Below are 15096 nucleotides of genomic sequence, written 5' to 3'. Positions count from 1 at the left end.
CAACGGTGGGCCGGCTGACGATGTGGGCACGTTGGTGAGCTGGCTCGTCGAACGTCTGGGTAGTTAGATGCTGGAATCGGCCTTCGATGATAGTCGGGGGGGAAAAGGTGGGTCAAAGAATTCGAATGTCTCGGTCAGCATCCCGACAAAGTAGATGACACCAAAAGAGCGACAGAATCTACAAGGGACGTTTCGGGTGGATGGGAAGCGACTACGTAGGACGACCTCAAGAATGAGCTATATAACAGTTCCTTTTTTTCCCCTACAGGAGATATCGGAGACGTTCTAAAGATTTGTATGTACCAAACGAGAATTACTGGATGAGTTAAGCTCAAGCTCGAATTTTGTGTGTTCCTAGTTTACATCCGTCAAATGGCGAGATCAGCTATTTTCGCTAACTTTACCGGAGCAGCAAGAGTGACTTCTTACCTAGGGTTTGTTCGAGTGGTCCAAGGCTATACGCCGGAGAGGCCTAATACACGCTCCTCGAGGGACCCCTAGTACAAAGAAAACACCCGTCGCTTTTCCGGAACAAGCCATATCAACCGGTAGCGTTCGAAGTTGGCAGGTGTTAAGGCACGGCAAACCAACGAAGCAGGTTCCATCTGTATTGGCACTATAACGCTCGGAGTCCTAGCTCTGGATATGCCAACCCGTATGCACGCCATTGAAAAAACCATTATTAGTGCTTTGATGAGGCTAATCGGTCGTGGTTGACAACACCTGGTTGGTGACAATACGCATATCGCGGGAAACATAAACGATCAATGGGTTCATTCCCAACGATGGCACACTCGTCGAATCGATCGCAACGAGTCCTGCCAAAACCAACCGAGACCTAGAAGTTTACAGTCTGTGATCGGCGCCATTTCAACGTAAACAAAATCGTACGCTAACTGTGGTGCCATATCTTCCAGATTGGGAGAGTTCTGCTAGACTGCGTTGACACGTACAGATGGCGGCATAAAAGTTAGGGAAGTACGTCTCGTTGGTACCGGTCGGCAAACGATTTGCCAATCCGCCGCTGGAAATGGCTAAACATTATGCCCTGTTGGTCAACGCAAACGGCCGTGACCCCTACGCCTAGTGACCCATCAGCATGATGTGCTTCAAGATGAAGCGAGGTCTGGTTATGTGGGCTTGTTGTCGCGTGCTCATGCGAGGTGTCCCAGATGGGGTTAAAGGCCAGTAGTTGCGCCGACAACTCGTCTGTTTTGGAGACAGTGAAATCTCGCCCATATGCCCGCAGAAATTACGAAAACGTTGAGTTAAATCCACTGAGCGCTAGAAGATACCGGCCACAAAACAAGGACGTTCCGCCAGATCAGCGTAGCCGAGTTCTATTTTTATAACATATATTGTAACATATATTTGTATATATATATATATATATACAAATAAATACACATATGTATATATAAGCGTAGACCGAAAGGGTATGAAGCGCTCCGTCCTACCAAACCACGACAAAACTAAGCTGGTTGGCTTCAATATCTATTGCAAATGATGATAATAAGTAACGCGCACTTGCTTTTGCAATTTGACTGCTTCACTCAGATAGGATAAAAGGTCCGAGCTTCAAGTTGCGTGAAGTCAATTGAGGAACGTTAGCAAATATATTAGATCCTTCAATGCCCTTCAATAGCTAAATTGAGGAACTGATTTCCCGAGCAGTGGAAATAACTTCTGTTGCACAGATGGCGGCGCACTAATTCTAGTTGAACATTTTGAGGTTTTCTATTCCTGTGTTAGTTCATGCACAACCTACATACAAACTATGGATCATTAATAACGTCAGATATCGCATAATAATAATATCATTTATTTCTCTCTTGAGTGTTATAAATAAATAGCAATGATTGGTTGGAACAGTTGGAGGAAATAGTCGACGAGGAATTGACTTTGGACTTTCGAACGGCTCACACTCTTCCGCGCGCCCAGTCGCAGCTGCGAGACTCCTGCGACTGACGCCCCTGGTCTCGTGGATTTATGAATCGCCCGTACTCAGTCATCCATCTTTTTACAGGGCCACCGATTTGATGAAACATATATTGACAAATCTAATTAACAGTGGGTTTTTGAAGATTGGAATACTTATGTGTACAACTTTCGTATTGAACCGCCCTGTTTTTGACTCTTACGGTTAGTACATGAAATGAACGCATAAAGTGCTAACCCTTTAATGCTATAGGTTGATCAATAAAACCTGTACAAGGACAATCACAATCTCCGTTACACTGAAGTCGAAATTCAGTTTGTGATGATGGTGGTACGGCACGATTAAGTAACACTAATTAGAGGACCTAATTGAGCCTGGTAATGATAGGGTTAATTGTTTTGTATGAACACTGCGTATACGTAAACAGTCCTTCGTGCCACGTCATCCGTGGTACCGGCCATGGAATTCGCTATTTTTACTTCAGCAGAGAAAAACTTTTGTCAAATAAATGCGGAAGGGTATTTACCAATGTCGTGTTGGTAATTCAAAGAATCTAATAGACTTATTGTTTCGACGATGTGGCTTTTCTCTGTCTCATCTGTATTTCTAATTTTAATATTGTGAATTTCTCTAGAGTTATCTATGTCAGCCCTCATCACCATCATCGCCTGATTTATCGTCTGACTGGATCATCGAAATCATTATCATTGATAATCAAACGTCTTTTTTTTTTGGCTGTCATAATCACCAGTATCACCAGCGCTATAATCCATCATCGCTTGAACTTAATGTTACTTAACACAGAAACATTTTTTTACTATATCTTCTTCTATAGAGCGTCGTAATAGCCGACTCGACCGTCACCATCAGCATCGCTGCTACTGTCTACAAAATAACCCAAAGAGAACCATCGTTACTACCATCGATATGTTTTTGCTATTAGGGCCGTAATTCTATAGTTAGGAGTGCAGCCGTAGAGTGCATTTAAACTATGACGATCTAAGACTAAGGATAAAAAGTACATCTTCTTTTAGAGCGCATCATCTATTCGATGTCTATAGACTTCGCTGAGAATTTTACCGTGACAATAGCATTGACGATGTTGGTGAGGCCTCTTGGCTATTCGAGGTATTGCATCTAAAACAGAATAATCCTAACGATCGCGGTCCCGTTTTCCGCAAGCTGTTCGTTCGTTCAACTCGCTATGCATGAACAATGTCACTCCATTCATCATCTTCGGCTTCCGTAATCCGACAAATGTCATATATACAACGGACATTGAAAACATGCGACTATCTCCTTTACGCACGCTTTTATTTCTCGTTCTTCCTTTTCCATCTGTTCTCCTCTGTTGATGCTTCCTGATCTCACCACACCTCTGCGAATCGGCATCAGCATGACGAGTTTGCCATCATCCACAACGCTGCCGCAATCACACATTGATAATGAATGACGCTAGGGGATACGCACAACAGAATTGGGATAGATAGAGGCTGGTGGAAATCGTGGCACAGCCTCTCCTGAATCGATGCCCGATTTCAGCACAATTCGAACAACATTTGAGTATAAATAATCTGTCCGGTTCTGTATCAGATTAGGCGGGTCAGGTCAGAAGCCCCCAAATGGGTGAAGTCGGAATCGCGATCAAGGGCCACTCTGCAGAAGGAACTCTGGATGATAGGTAAGGCAAGACCTAACCAGCCGAAGGCGATATTCTATATACACACGTTTGCAGTATTAAATCCTTTGTTTCTTTTTTTGCTATCTATAAATATCTTCATTTTTCATGCTTCTTGCTCTGTTTGTCCGACGCCGTCACCCCTAAATTTAACCTAAATTGTTTTAGTATCGTTGGTCTCGCTAGAAGTTACCATCGTTTACCCTCCGGCTGGGAACCTGTTGCCCGGCGCAAGACAAACGCGTCTGCGGAAGCGACGTTTCCCTGCTGCTGCCGCTGCTGCTGCCGCTGCTGCTGCTGCTGCTGCTGCTATGCGTCGTAATGCCGTCACTGGACTTTATGCGCACCATTATTATTGTTGCTAGACCGGTGTTCATCGGGCTCAGGCTCGTCCAAGTCACATGTCTCCTCCGAATCACTGCAGTCAACCACGTTAAGCTTTTCATCGTCGGCGTCGGGCTCCGAACCTCGGGGTGACCGGCTAGTAGCTCTCCGCAGCAATTCAAACGGATTCGCTCCGGCCGATAGACTGGATAAAGCGGCTCCCCGATGCATCGCTGCCAGGCTAAACAACGCTTGCGGCGTCAGCGGTGGAGGTGTGTGCGGTGGGGGCGTCACACTCGCTGATCGCCGTTTGACTGTCATGTCTTCAGGCTCTGGCGATCGGCGGGCGGCCAATGCGGCCGCTGACGATAACAGGTTATCGATCGAAAACGACGCTACGCCTGAGCCATGCCGTGGTTTCAGTTGTAGGCCTTGTTGAGAAACTAGACGCTGAAGGCTGGCAGCGACATCAGCTGAACTATTGCTTCCTGTATCCTGACTTGTTGGCGATGTCAGAACTGGACTTGGCTCCATCTGAAACTTGACGAAGAGCTCAGCCACGTTGATTCCCATTGATTCCAGCAATGAAAATGTTTCCTGTCCCATAAGGTCGGCCGGCTGCTTTCCAGGGGCATGGCTCCAGAGTTCGTGCAGCGCCTGCTGAATGGCCTCTTGGAGAGAACCAAGATTCACTCCGGGCTTGAGGCGCGCTTGTTCAAGCCGCTTTGCTGTCCGATCGAGCTGTTTTCGCAGCTTTTTCTCCTTCTTATCGCGTTCACGGCGTTCGATCTCCTCGGGCGGAATGGGATCTCCTGAACATGTCTGCGGATGTGCATTGTGAGCAGGCCGGCCCGGGCCCTTTTTCGTATTTTCCTTCTTCCTCCACTTGGCTCTCCTATTTTGAAACCACACCTGAAACCATAACAGAGCAACACGGGAAGCGTAACACGAAATTCACGCGACCGTTAGATAATCGCCAGCGATAACATCACGTTCACCGACAATACGAAACGCTATACGACTACATACTATCTCTTTGAAATTGTCTATGTAAATAACGTCAAATCTCGGAGGTAGAAGAACTCGACGTCCTTTAACGGGCACCATGTGTGAACATCCTGTCACAGTATAGTCATATCAGGATAGGTAAGTTTCTTCTTTATTCCGCATAATCGGACGACAACTACTAGTATCATAATAGCAGGCATCAGGTCCAAAGCACTGAATTAGCAGCGACGGGTTGGCGCACCGTAGGCCGTCAAACGTCGGCACTGGCCATTTATCTTATCGGACTCTCGTCGTAGTGACAACACGGACGCCATAAACATAAACACATCCGAAGAGGGGATCTTTGTTGGCGAATGTTAATTGTCGTGATCACCTTGTGTACAGTTTTAATTCGCTCTTAGCAGGTTAATCTTCAGGATTCAAAGGCAGCTGGTACTGCGAGTCAGCGCTGACGACGTCAGATCAGAAATGCCTACAGCTTTTCGTAGACTGCTGCCGTTGACTAAGCAGTAGATGGATGGATGAAGACTTCAACGTCGTCACGCTCATCTTCGGCACTTCTGATTACAACAGATCAAAGCAAACTGCACGATCCCGTAAAGAGCTAAGAAGGATGCCATAGAGCACGGATTGCTTTTTAATGCCTAGTTGCGTCGGTTGACGCTTAGTCGTTCTTGTTGGCGTTGCGTACTTCGCACCGAAATAGGAGGAGCTAGCAGTTACTCTGTTAGAGCAGATCGTATGGGAGGGTCTTCTCCTCCGCCCTTGATTGCGCAGTTGTTCCTTTCTGTGCTTTGTCTAAATTTCATAGTCACGGCATACGTATAAACACCGTCTCGACCAGTAAACTCTCCATGCTTCCCAAAATGTTGCCACTGCTGCTACGACTACGACTGAGAATTCGACAGTCGTTAGGCAGCTACCCAAACAGCTCAGCGTCGCTTATCCTAGTTATAATCGCTACCATGGCTCTGGTCATGGATCCAGGAAAGTGGTAGACAAATGGGTGGGTACCAGGACAGGGATCGAAATGTACAGACGCAAATTTTCTATTCGCTGGCGAAGCTAGCTAGTCAGGAACGATGAGACACCACAGACAAATGAGCATGGCGAAGAGCCCAGCGCCCTCCTCTTCTACGGGTACACACGTATACACGCGCATGGGTCTGCTAGAAGCCAGTTACCAGGTGTACATTGATGCCTGATATAATTTCTACTTCTTAACCGGATGAGAGTATTTGAGGAATAACAACAGATCAATACACAGCATTAATCTAAACAAGTGCAGCTGCATGGGAAGGGTTCGTTTTCTTTTCAGTATGAAGCCTTACGACCCGGAACGGATAAAAAAACCGCAATCGAAGAATCATAAATATGTAAATCCTAGTGTTAGCAAAACTCAAAGCCATATGACTATTGGCAGTTACCCATATATATATATATATATGCCACATATAGCCCGCTAATCGTGGGGCATACGTGTAAATGAATGGGGATGGTCGACATAACAAAACGGTTTAGGCAACAGGAAAGAAGAACAGCAGTATGACTGCTTCAGTTGACTCATGAATATTAATGAACACTCACAACGGCTGGGTAAATTCAGCTGACGAGAAGATGCCAATTCATTAGGTGCTCGAGACATTCGGAAGCAGAGCGACGTGTAAATATAACTAACTATATATGTGGTCTTCTCATCCAAGCTGGCAGCTTCTACTGGATCTCATTTCAGCACAATGATCATCGCTATATTTTGTAGTGGAGGGGAGCTATCAATAGCTTCGTTGACCTGTTTCCTGTCACCAGGACGGGCTAAGCTGACGGTATGAATCACATAAAGCTGCTAAGCTAAAATCAGTTGTCTTCACGTAAAGCTGTTACGTCTTGTCGTCAAATGTATGGAACATTATAACGTATATCATATGCATGCGTATTATCAGCCGTCTTATTCCGTTATTATTTCTATGCGCTTCTTTGCTTTCCCTCTTATATTTCTCAAGTGTAGCAATTTTGTATAATTTCCTTTGATAGATTGTGTTTTTTTTGTTTTTTATATCCTTAGATAGAGAAGGCAGACCTGCAGCTCTGTTCCCTGGGACATTATGCGCTCAGCACTGCCGTCGCCCGGTGTGTTTACGAGAGCGACCAGTCAGCCTGGACGTGTATAGCTAGCGTTACGTCCAAGATCACGTCCAAGCCGCGTTCGTTCAACGATATTTTACTAATTGCTTCTCGCTTAATTATTACCGTTGTTATTAATGAGTTATTTCTTTTTAAGGCCCTTCCTATACAGTAGTAGTTATGCCGCTGCTACGGTTGTTTTTTTCTCTTCATCTTTTCTAATTTTTTATTGTTACTATTAATAATAATAATATTATTTCATCTAGTCCAGATGAGGGACGTTGGCGAAAATTCTGTGAACTCCTTTTCGCATTTGTGATGTCCCATCTCAACTCAACGCGCAGCTCGCCCCTCTTCATGTTCTACTGCCTGCCGTCGGCACCGAAATACGCCGCTGTCGCCATTACACATGCTACCCCCGTAGTTTCCTCTCTTTTCCATGACGACGCTCGACGCGCCGTCAAAGCGCAGGATAAATGGTTAGCCTGACTTCGTAAGTGAACGGGCAAACGAGTCAGCGCCAAGACGTACCGGCGTTCTCCTCACGAAATGGCGGGTGGCTAGCCGACGCACAGTTCACACAGACGGACGGATAGCCAAGCCGAAGAAAAAGAAGGCCGACTCGCGCAGCGTTAAACGTCGCGGCCGCGATCGTCGACAGCGGGATGAACACGCGCACCCTTATCTCTTGTACTTAATTAATAGCGGAACAGCGGTAGACTTTACCTTCTCCGACTCACGGCTCGTCTGCTTCCAGATCTCAAATTGTAGCTAGGCGACCTGACCATTATATTTCACTTGTTGTTCCATGGCGGCCGTCGTCCTTTCAGTGGAATACTCGACGACGGGAGGGAAAGATTTTGATCTTGAGGGTCCGCGACAGTTCATGTTGGCCATAAAAACAACGATCTACTTAGAGAATGTAATTAGCGAATAACATATCTGAGCGAAAAAAATGCAATAATTTTTTTAACTATTTTTGTTTTGCTTGATTATTAGATGGGAGAACGTCATCAGGAAAGATGAGTATCCACCTGATGAAAACGATGTGACATGTGTTGAAAACCTCAGTGGCCCTGCCCATATTTTTCTGTGCGTGGCCTTTCTGCTTGTCTATGCTTCTCCTCCGGTAATTAGATTTTTGTGCCTACAGCCCGGTCTAGCATCAGTTGGTTTGTATGGCTACTAGTGCGGTGCTATGAGTATTGCTCGAATTAGTTATTCTCTGTATTGACTCATCATAAAGGATTCTTTCAGCTTGGTAGTAGGCGATAACCTAAATCAGTCAGTGCGCCTCAATGCTACGTGTTTTTGTTTGACGTATGCAGCGTTTCAGCAATGACGTCTTAATCAAACGCCAGCACACCGCTTCATGGGCACTACCCTCATGCCAATCAAGCAGAACACCGTTTCGTTCCTCAGACGTACAATTGTCCGCTATAGAAGCATTCCTGACCCTCCTCGGCTTGCTTCTTAATCATGACATGAAAATGAAGCGGGTACACTACTTTAGCTGATAGCAAATAAGGACGCCAAGACAGCCACCTCCTGTCATTCACAGAGGTTTTACTCATGATACGATATTAATAAGGATACTGCTGTGTTCGTTGTTGCTATCGTCGCTTAATAATAATAACGCTTTGTTGTCACGAGCGGTGTAAAAAAAATATAAGAATAGCAAAGGAGGCAAGCAATCGTTGTTTTCCGCCAGCTAACAGCGAATCGATCAGCCGATATGTACAGTAAGTTTGACAGACTTATTTCGTATTAAACCCTAACTGCTAAAAATCAAAAGCAGGTTAATATTATATGCCCTGAGTAGAGGCATGTTCACCTTCAAGTCCGGTTGTTTCCCTACAACTTGCGCTTTTTCAAGCGACCCAGACATAAGAACCATAAGCATCCTCTGGCCTGTCCCATTTTTCCGCGCGAATCGCAGTACACCGAAAATGCCAAGTGAAGTTCATTGTCCGTACTCGCTTATTTCAGTTAGTTCTATTTTTATCTCGAACTAGGAGCAGTTCCGAATGATATGTGTATACACATAGCTTGTATGTTGCGCCAATGAACGATGAATAGTTAGATACACTATTGTAACAGGTAACTAAAGCATAATACGTTAATAAAACTATCCTTGTCCCCCGTTTGCGTTGTAGCAGGCGATCTTAGCGGGAGCGCGCTCTCATAGTGTCTTCGTCAGTCTAAAGGTCAGTTTGACGTTAAACGAGGTTCTCGTCTGATCAGCGCTCTTCTAAGCAGACGCATCTATTTGCCAACGTTATTTCTCTCGTTTTAATAGTTACATTAGCTGCACTAAACAACCAGCCGTCTATCTATCTTCTCGCACTAGAAGATAACAGATCACAGACTAATCGGCATCGCTGCTGGACGTAGGGAGTGTCCGCTAAAGAATAAGCACAAAGCGAACTGTCGTTGATAATCTACTGTCAATCACAGTCAGTCGAAGATAACGGAAAGGAAAACCTACCAATATAAAGTCGTTACTGGCTATACAATTAGACATCAGTCCGTTGACCGACCGGACGCTGTTAGCGTATAATGAACGTATTCGACTATATGGGCAGTATAATACACCATGGCTATCGAAAGAGTGTTATGACGCCGCTGCAAATGATTCAGTCCGAAGAGCAGCGACGTGGACATACTAAGGACGACGGCGAGGAAGACCCAGAAGAAGAGGCAGGAAAATCAGTCCGATGCCAACCAACATCGTCTGCGCCGATTCACTATCGCTAATATCGTCGATTTCGACCGCGAATAATGGAAACGTGTTCCAGAATCTGATATTCAGGCCAGTCAGATCTATCCCGTTTCGTCGTCGACCGGCGTAGATTCTTAGACAGAAAGCCGCTGACAGCGGACGAAGTCTCGTAGATACTTACAGCGGATGTTGCTGCCGTTTTGTAGATCCGATTGTCTGAACCGTAGGTGAGCGTAACGGCAGTGAGTTGTGAGAGCCAACTGGCTACAACAGAAGGTGAAGCGTTTTGTTGTCTATTGTAGAATATAGGGAGAAGGTGATGAGAGGAATCACTTTTCACGTTCTAACAATTCGATCGAGCGTGGCGAAACACATAGGGATCACGGCAACTACGCAATCACTGCGTCGCCAGCTGTTGCCATCGTCGAATCCGATCCTGGATTATTCTACTTACCGCTAAGTTTCAAGTTGCCAACACATGGTTTGGAAAGGGACCGTGCTCCGACACTTTCAATCACCTTTACGATAGATTTCTGTTGAAATTTTTAACTGTGTGACATGTTTGTTGGCCTGTTTCGTTTGATGCGCTTAGCACGGGACAGTGTTACGTGGGCTTTATCAAACCGTCAACTCCCTTGTCTTTATTATATATATTTTCAGAGAAATGGATGTACCTTCTTTTCTTTAGTCTATTTGTTTTCATTTGGAAAATCAGGCGCAAAGCATAAACCAAAGGTTGATATTATTTATCATCAATTCTCGATTGATAGAATAGCCATATAGAGACACTTCTAAATCGAGTGAACACCTCTTTAGGTTGCAGATTCAGGCTGTACGACGGGCAGCAGTCATCTCCATCATGTGTGGGACACTTTGTTCAAGTACGCTTTATGGCAAATCGTAACAAAATGACAGGAACACGATAGGACCCTGTGGCCCCAGTCCTACGAGGTTGCTTCGTCGGTCACAACTCATTAGTGGCATATTGTTTCAACTGTGTATTATTATATTGACTAATAGTTGCGTAAAAATAATCTATAGTTCGATAGAATAACATAGCCATTATGAACTACACACGGTTTGCGTATGAGCGCTTTCAACAATACGATGTGCTACTCTATATAAATGAGAATAATAATCTTGCTGGACGTCACAGGCACCAAAATAGGTTCGTAATTTCCGTCATAATTAGAAAAATCTCTATATCTATATGTAGTCGTTTGTGCTTACATGGCGTGTTGATTAAAAATGAGCAAGTTTAGCGGTTTCATAAGCTCGTATCAGTAATTGCAGCCGAAGTTGGTGCAGAGGTTCGATAAGGCGCTGCACCGTCGACTAAGCTTGGCCATTACGGCTGCCTCGCTATCCTTACTTAATTCATATAATATATTGTCTAGTTACGTAGCAAAGCTGCAATGAACGCGTAGACCACTCGTTTTATTGGCGATGAGTTCCATCTGAGCTTTCCTTGTTAGCTAGTTGGCACCTTCCAATGAGCGTGCGGCTTTGTATGTGTGGACATTCTGTGTGTATAGGTGGGTACGAAAGAAGAGATACGATTGGTATAGAGTGATCTGGCGCTGATGAGTCCCTAGCGTGAAACGAGTCCTGGCTTTTTGGCGAAGAACTTGAAGTTTGTCGGTGATCTAGAGCTTTCGTTTGTGCGTCTATCTATCTATCTATACGTTCGTGTGATATGTTGATCGTCCCTCGTGCACTTTGTTGATTGGAGAAGAACTCCGTGCATGATTGTCTATTCGATCAGTAATACTAAGAGACGACTTAGGTTTCTGGGTATTTTTGCAGATTCCCACGTTCGAAGGATTTATTGCTACTTTCACTGCTGCTACTACTCTAAGAGCAGTTTTGTTGTTACCGGCGTAATTGTCTCAAGTTTCCACCTCATCTACATTATGTCGCCTCATTGTTATCCATTGTCTTAAATTCACGTGACTTCCTATAACTAAATACTACATTCAGCAAACCGACAAGCCGGCGGCTTGTCAATCGGTTCCGTTTTATCTGCAGGAGATAACTGTGTTAAGCATTTCCAATTTTCCAGGCTCCTGAACCCTAAAACAGCAAGCCTAGACCTTTTGAATCTCTAAGATCACAGATGTTGAGACAAACGTGTAGGCACATAAACCATAGGTGCGATGCCCCTTTATTGAATGCAAAGGGCCACCCGTTTTCCAGGAACAGCAATATCTATCTACCTGTACGCGTGACTCAGTAAGATCGAGCCTCATGGCGAGTGCTTCACGCATAAACACGTCGGGGTAATGAGAGGCTTCGAATGCTTTCTCCAACTCATCCAGTTGGTGACTGTTGAAGTTGGTACGTGTCCGGCGTCGCTTCGCGTCCGCATCATTCGCGTCTGTAAGGGTAGACAAACAACGCTACGAGTTAGATATAAGGTTGCCAATGAAATGCCTCGAAAATCACACGCTTAATAAATTTAGCGAAATTAAACATGTTCAGCTAGCTAACTGCATCAATCTGTGGCCATTAGACTAACAATTTTTATTAGACCTAAGGCCTGATCATTTGTCGCTGTTTCTCTTCGCTTGCTAATGTGGTCCTACTGCACGGCCTGGAGCAACCCAAGAGGTCATCAGCCTGGGCTAGACCTCCTGCTATGGGCCGAGGCAGTCGAATGCACCGTTGGCTTTTATGCCAGCAGTAAATTATGTAAATTTGTGAGTAGGTTTTTTGTTGGTGCTGTTTAAGCAGCGCCTGGCGGTCATCTTTTTGAAGTGAATTCGCAAGGACCTCCGGACTATAAAACTTGCAACACAAGGCACATGATGCCATTAATAAATAAGCGTCAAACGACTGACACGGATAAATACTGTCGTCGTAGACGACGTACAAAAATACTTCTTGTCGTACATAGTTGAATGCTTTTCCATAGAAACCACACTATATTTCTGTGAAATTATTCAAATTACCTATCTGGATAATAAACATGTAGCTGTGTGACCCTTTTTTTTATTTCTTTCGCTCTTGAAATAATCAGGACCTTGCAGGATTGTCCAAGGACCCAGATTCATTCTTTGTCATCCAGAATACACAACCAGTAACGTCTCGCCGGCTACTGAGATGCAATGACATTATGAACCAAAATGTGTCATATATAGAACTTTACATTGCTACATGCACTCGCAGACGTTACGCCATTCCAACTGTAACCGACATACAATATACGTGTGTAGCAAGGCACACACACACACACACACACAGGGGCGTTTATAACGTTTTATCAAAAAAGAGGTCGCTGCTCGTAGTTCCAGTTATTGGTTTTCGTTGTGATATGCTTCGTCTTGAAGAAAGAATAGGTTCATTTAAATAAATCGTTTGCCTACCTGCCATGTCAGATCATCAGGCCCAAATTATTTGCACATGAAATTGTCTTTCCTAAAAACGGTAAAGTCTAGCCCAATGGACGCCCACCCCCCTGGCCCAATCGATACCCGCTCTTTGTTGTCGCTTTTTGTTTCCTTTGATGCTACTTCGATCCAGCCGTTGTTCGTTTATAATGCGGTCTTCCCTTTCGAACGGACACCGACATCTGTCCCTGGGTAAACACGAAGGCCGCGATTTCGTCGTGTTGCCATTATGAATACACGCATCGCGTACATGAAAGGCTGAATTCTATATGACTCGTCGCACTCACTCAGCTTGCGAGCCTGTCATAGCGTTCGCACGTATGCTAAGGAACCTGACGACGGTTCGATATGATCATGAGTAATAATGATAATAACATCGAATTATCATTTCGAAATAAATGGCCGCGTTTAGAAGGCGCATTTTTAAACACTTGACAATCTACTTTATATTCTATGGAAACACTCAGTTTACGAACTTCGTCGTCATTCCGTACGCCGATCGAGTTGAAGTGTGACACTTCACGCAGCTTTCACAGACGATCCCAAATGCCTTCGACTATTGATGATGGAACATCTGAACGGGGTGAACGTCTGCCATTTGTTTAAGGCGATCTATTGTACGACGTACGTTTCGTAGGCTAGTAAAACACATAAAGGGTTCCGATATTTCGGCTATTTTATCACACGTGTGTGCGTGTGCCTCATGCTTGTGTTTTGCGTTTGTAGCAACGATGTCGATGTCGCTGGGGTTCTCTGTTACCGTGCTGCCACGGGGGCTAGGACACAACGGCCGCTTGGCAACCGAACCCACTCCATCTCTCCCACTTCAGGACACTGGTCAGGCTCTTCGTGTTCCAGCCATTTTCTCCCGCTTTCCCCGTTACCCCCGTGCTTCGTCGCTGCTGCTGTCGTCTGTCCGTCCGCCTGCGCCCCTTTTATTTCGATGCTTCCCTGCCTTCACTCCTCATTCGGCCATTCACCACCGTGGCGGCCATGACGGCAGCCATGGCGACCCTCTCTCTTGTTTCTCTCAGGCCGGCGCTGCTGGGTCTGTGGATAACTGGCTACCGTAGGCTGTTGGCGCTTCGCTCGTTACTAATACTACTGGTACTAGACACAGCGAGCGACCTGGGTAGCTGCGTGCGTGAGCGAGCGAGCGAGCGCTGTAGAACAGCGGGAGCTATAGGAAGAAATAGCTGCGGCAGTGAGCGCGTACGGCGGCTGCTTTAGCCGCTGCTGTTCATCTGATGGTGGTATCGGTAGTTCAAAGTGGTGACGGTGGAGCGGGCGGGGCCCGCCTTCCGTTGGTACCGCCTCCTCGAACCGCGAAGGCAAGTGCTGGCACTGGGAAACTGTGCTGGCTATAGCAGCGGTCGCCATTGCTGTAGATCTGTCCACCAACAACAACGACGGCGACGGCGGCAGTCCCACAACAACGCTGCTTGCTGTGGAGACGGAGACATTGACGGCGACGGCCGTCGCCACGGCCCGCGCCGGATTAATTCGAACGGCGCAACGAGCGCAGGGTCTGCGCTGGCGACAAGACAGCGAACGTAAAGTTGGCAGCGACTACTTCCACCACAGTAATAAGGACCACCAGCAATATGAGAGAGACACACGCACAGGGGGAGGCCGGGTGCTGGGGGCGTACAGGGGGAGAGAGACAGGGCGAACTAATAGACATTGATGCGACGCATAACAGCAGCGGGGGCAACAACGATCATCATCGAAAACAATTATTGCACAAAATGCCACATTTATTGCAGTCGCAAGCTACTCGAATGGACGTACGGGAGTGGCTCGTGGGATCCGGTTGTACGATGCTATTTCAGTCGTCGATGCGCGGAGGCGACTAGTTGAAGGAAAATCGGAGTTGCAACAGAAGGGGACAGAGCGAGCGGAGGGACCAGACATT

At 45.9% G+C, this 15096-nt stretch overlaps 1 protein-coding gene across 1 annotated transcript in view; it reads right to left on the bottom strand.

Moving 5' to 3' along the window:
- Window positions 1-1801: 1801 nt before the first annotated feature.
- The window catches only part of LOC111269728 (uncharacterized), a 31463-nt gene continuing 18168 nt past the window's right edge, over window positions 1802-15096 (bottom strand). The window contains exons 3-4 of the mRNA XM_022849540.2: window positions 12009-12169; window positions 1802-4853 (exon numbers count right to left, since the gene is read on the bottom strand). Coding sequence (XP_022705275.1) covers window positions 3945-4853; window positions 12009-12169 — 1070 coding nt within the window. The 3' untranslated portion in view covers window positions 1802-3944. The remainder of the gene's footprint in view (window positions 4854-12008; window positions 12170-15096) is intronic.

The sequence above is a fragment of the Varroa jacobsoni genome, unplaced genomic scaffold (assembly GCF_002532875.2).
Source record: "Varroa jacobsoni isolate VJ856 unplaced genomic scaffold, vjacob_1.0 scaffold_1408, whole genome shotgun sequence".
In the NCBI taxonomy this organism is placed as follows: domain Eukaryota; kingdom Metazoa; phylum Arthropoda; class Arachnida; order Mesostigmata; family Varroidae; genus Varroa; species Varroa jacobsoni.
Note: the sequence above shows the minus strand (reverse complement) of the source record. Positions and strands in the feature narration are given on the sequence as shown.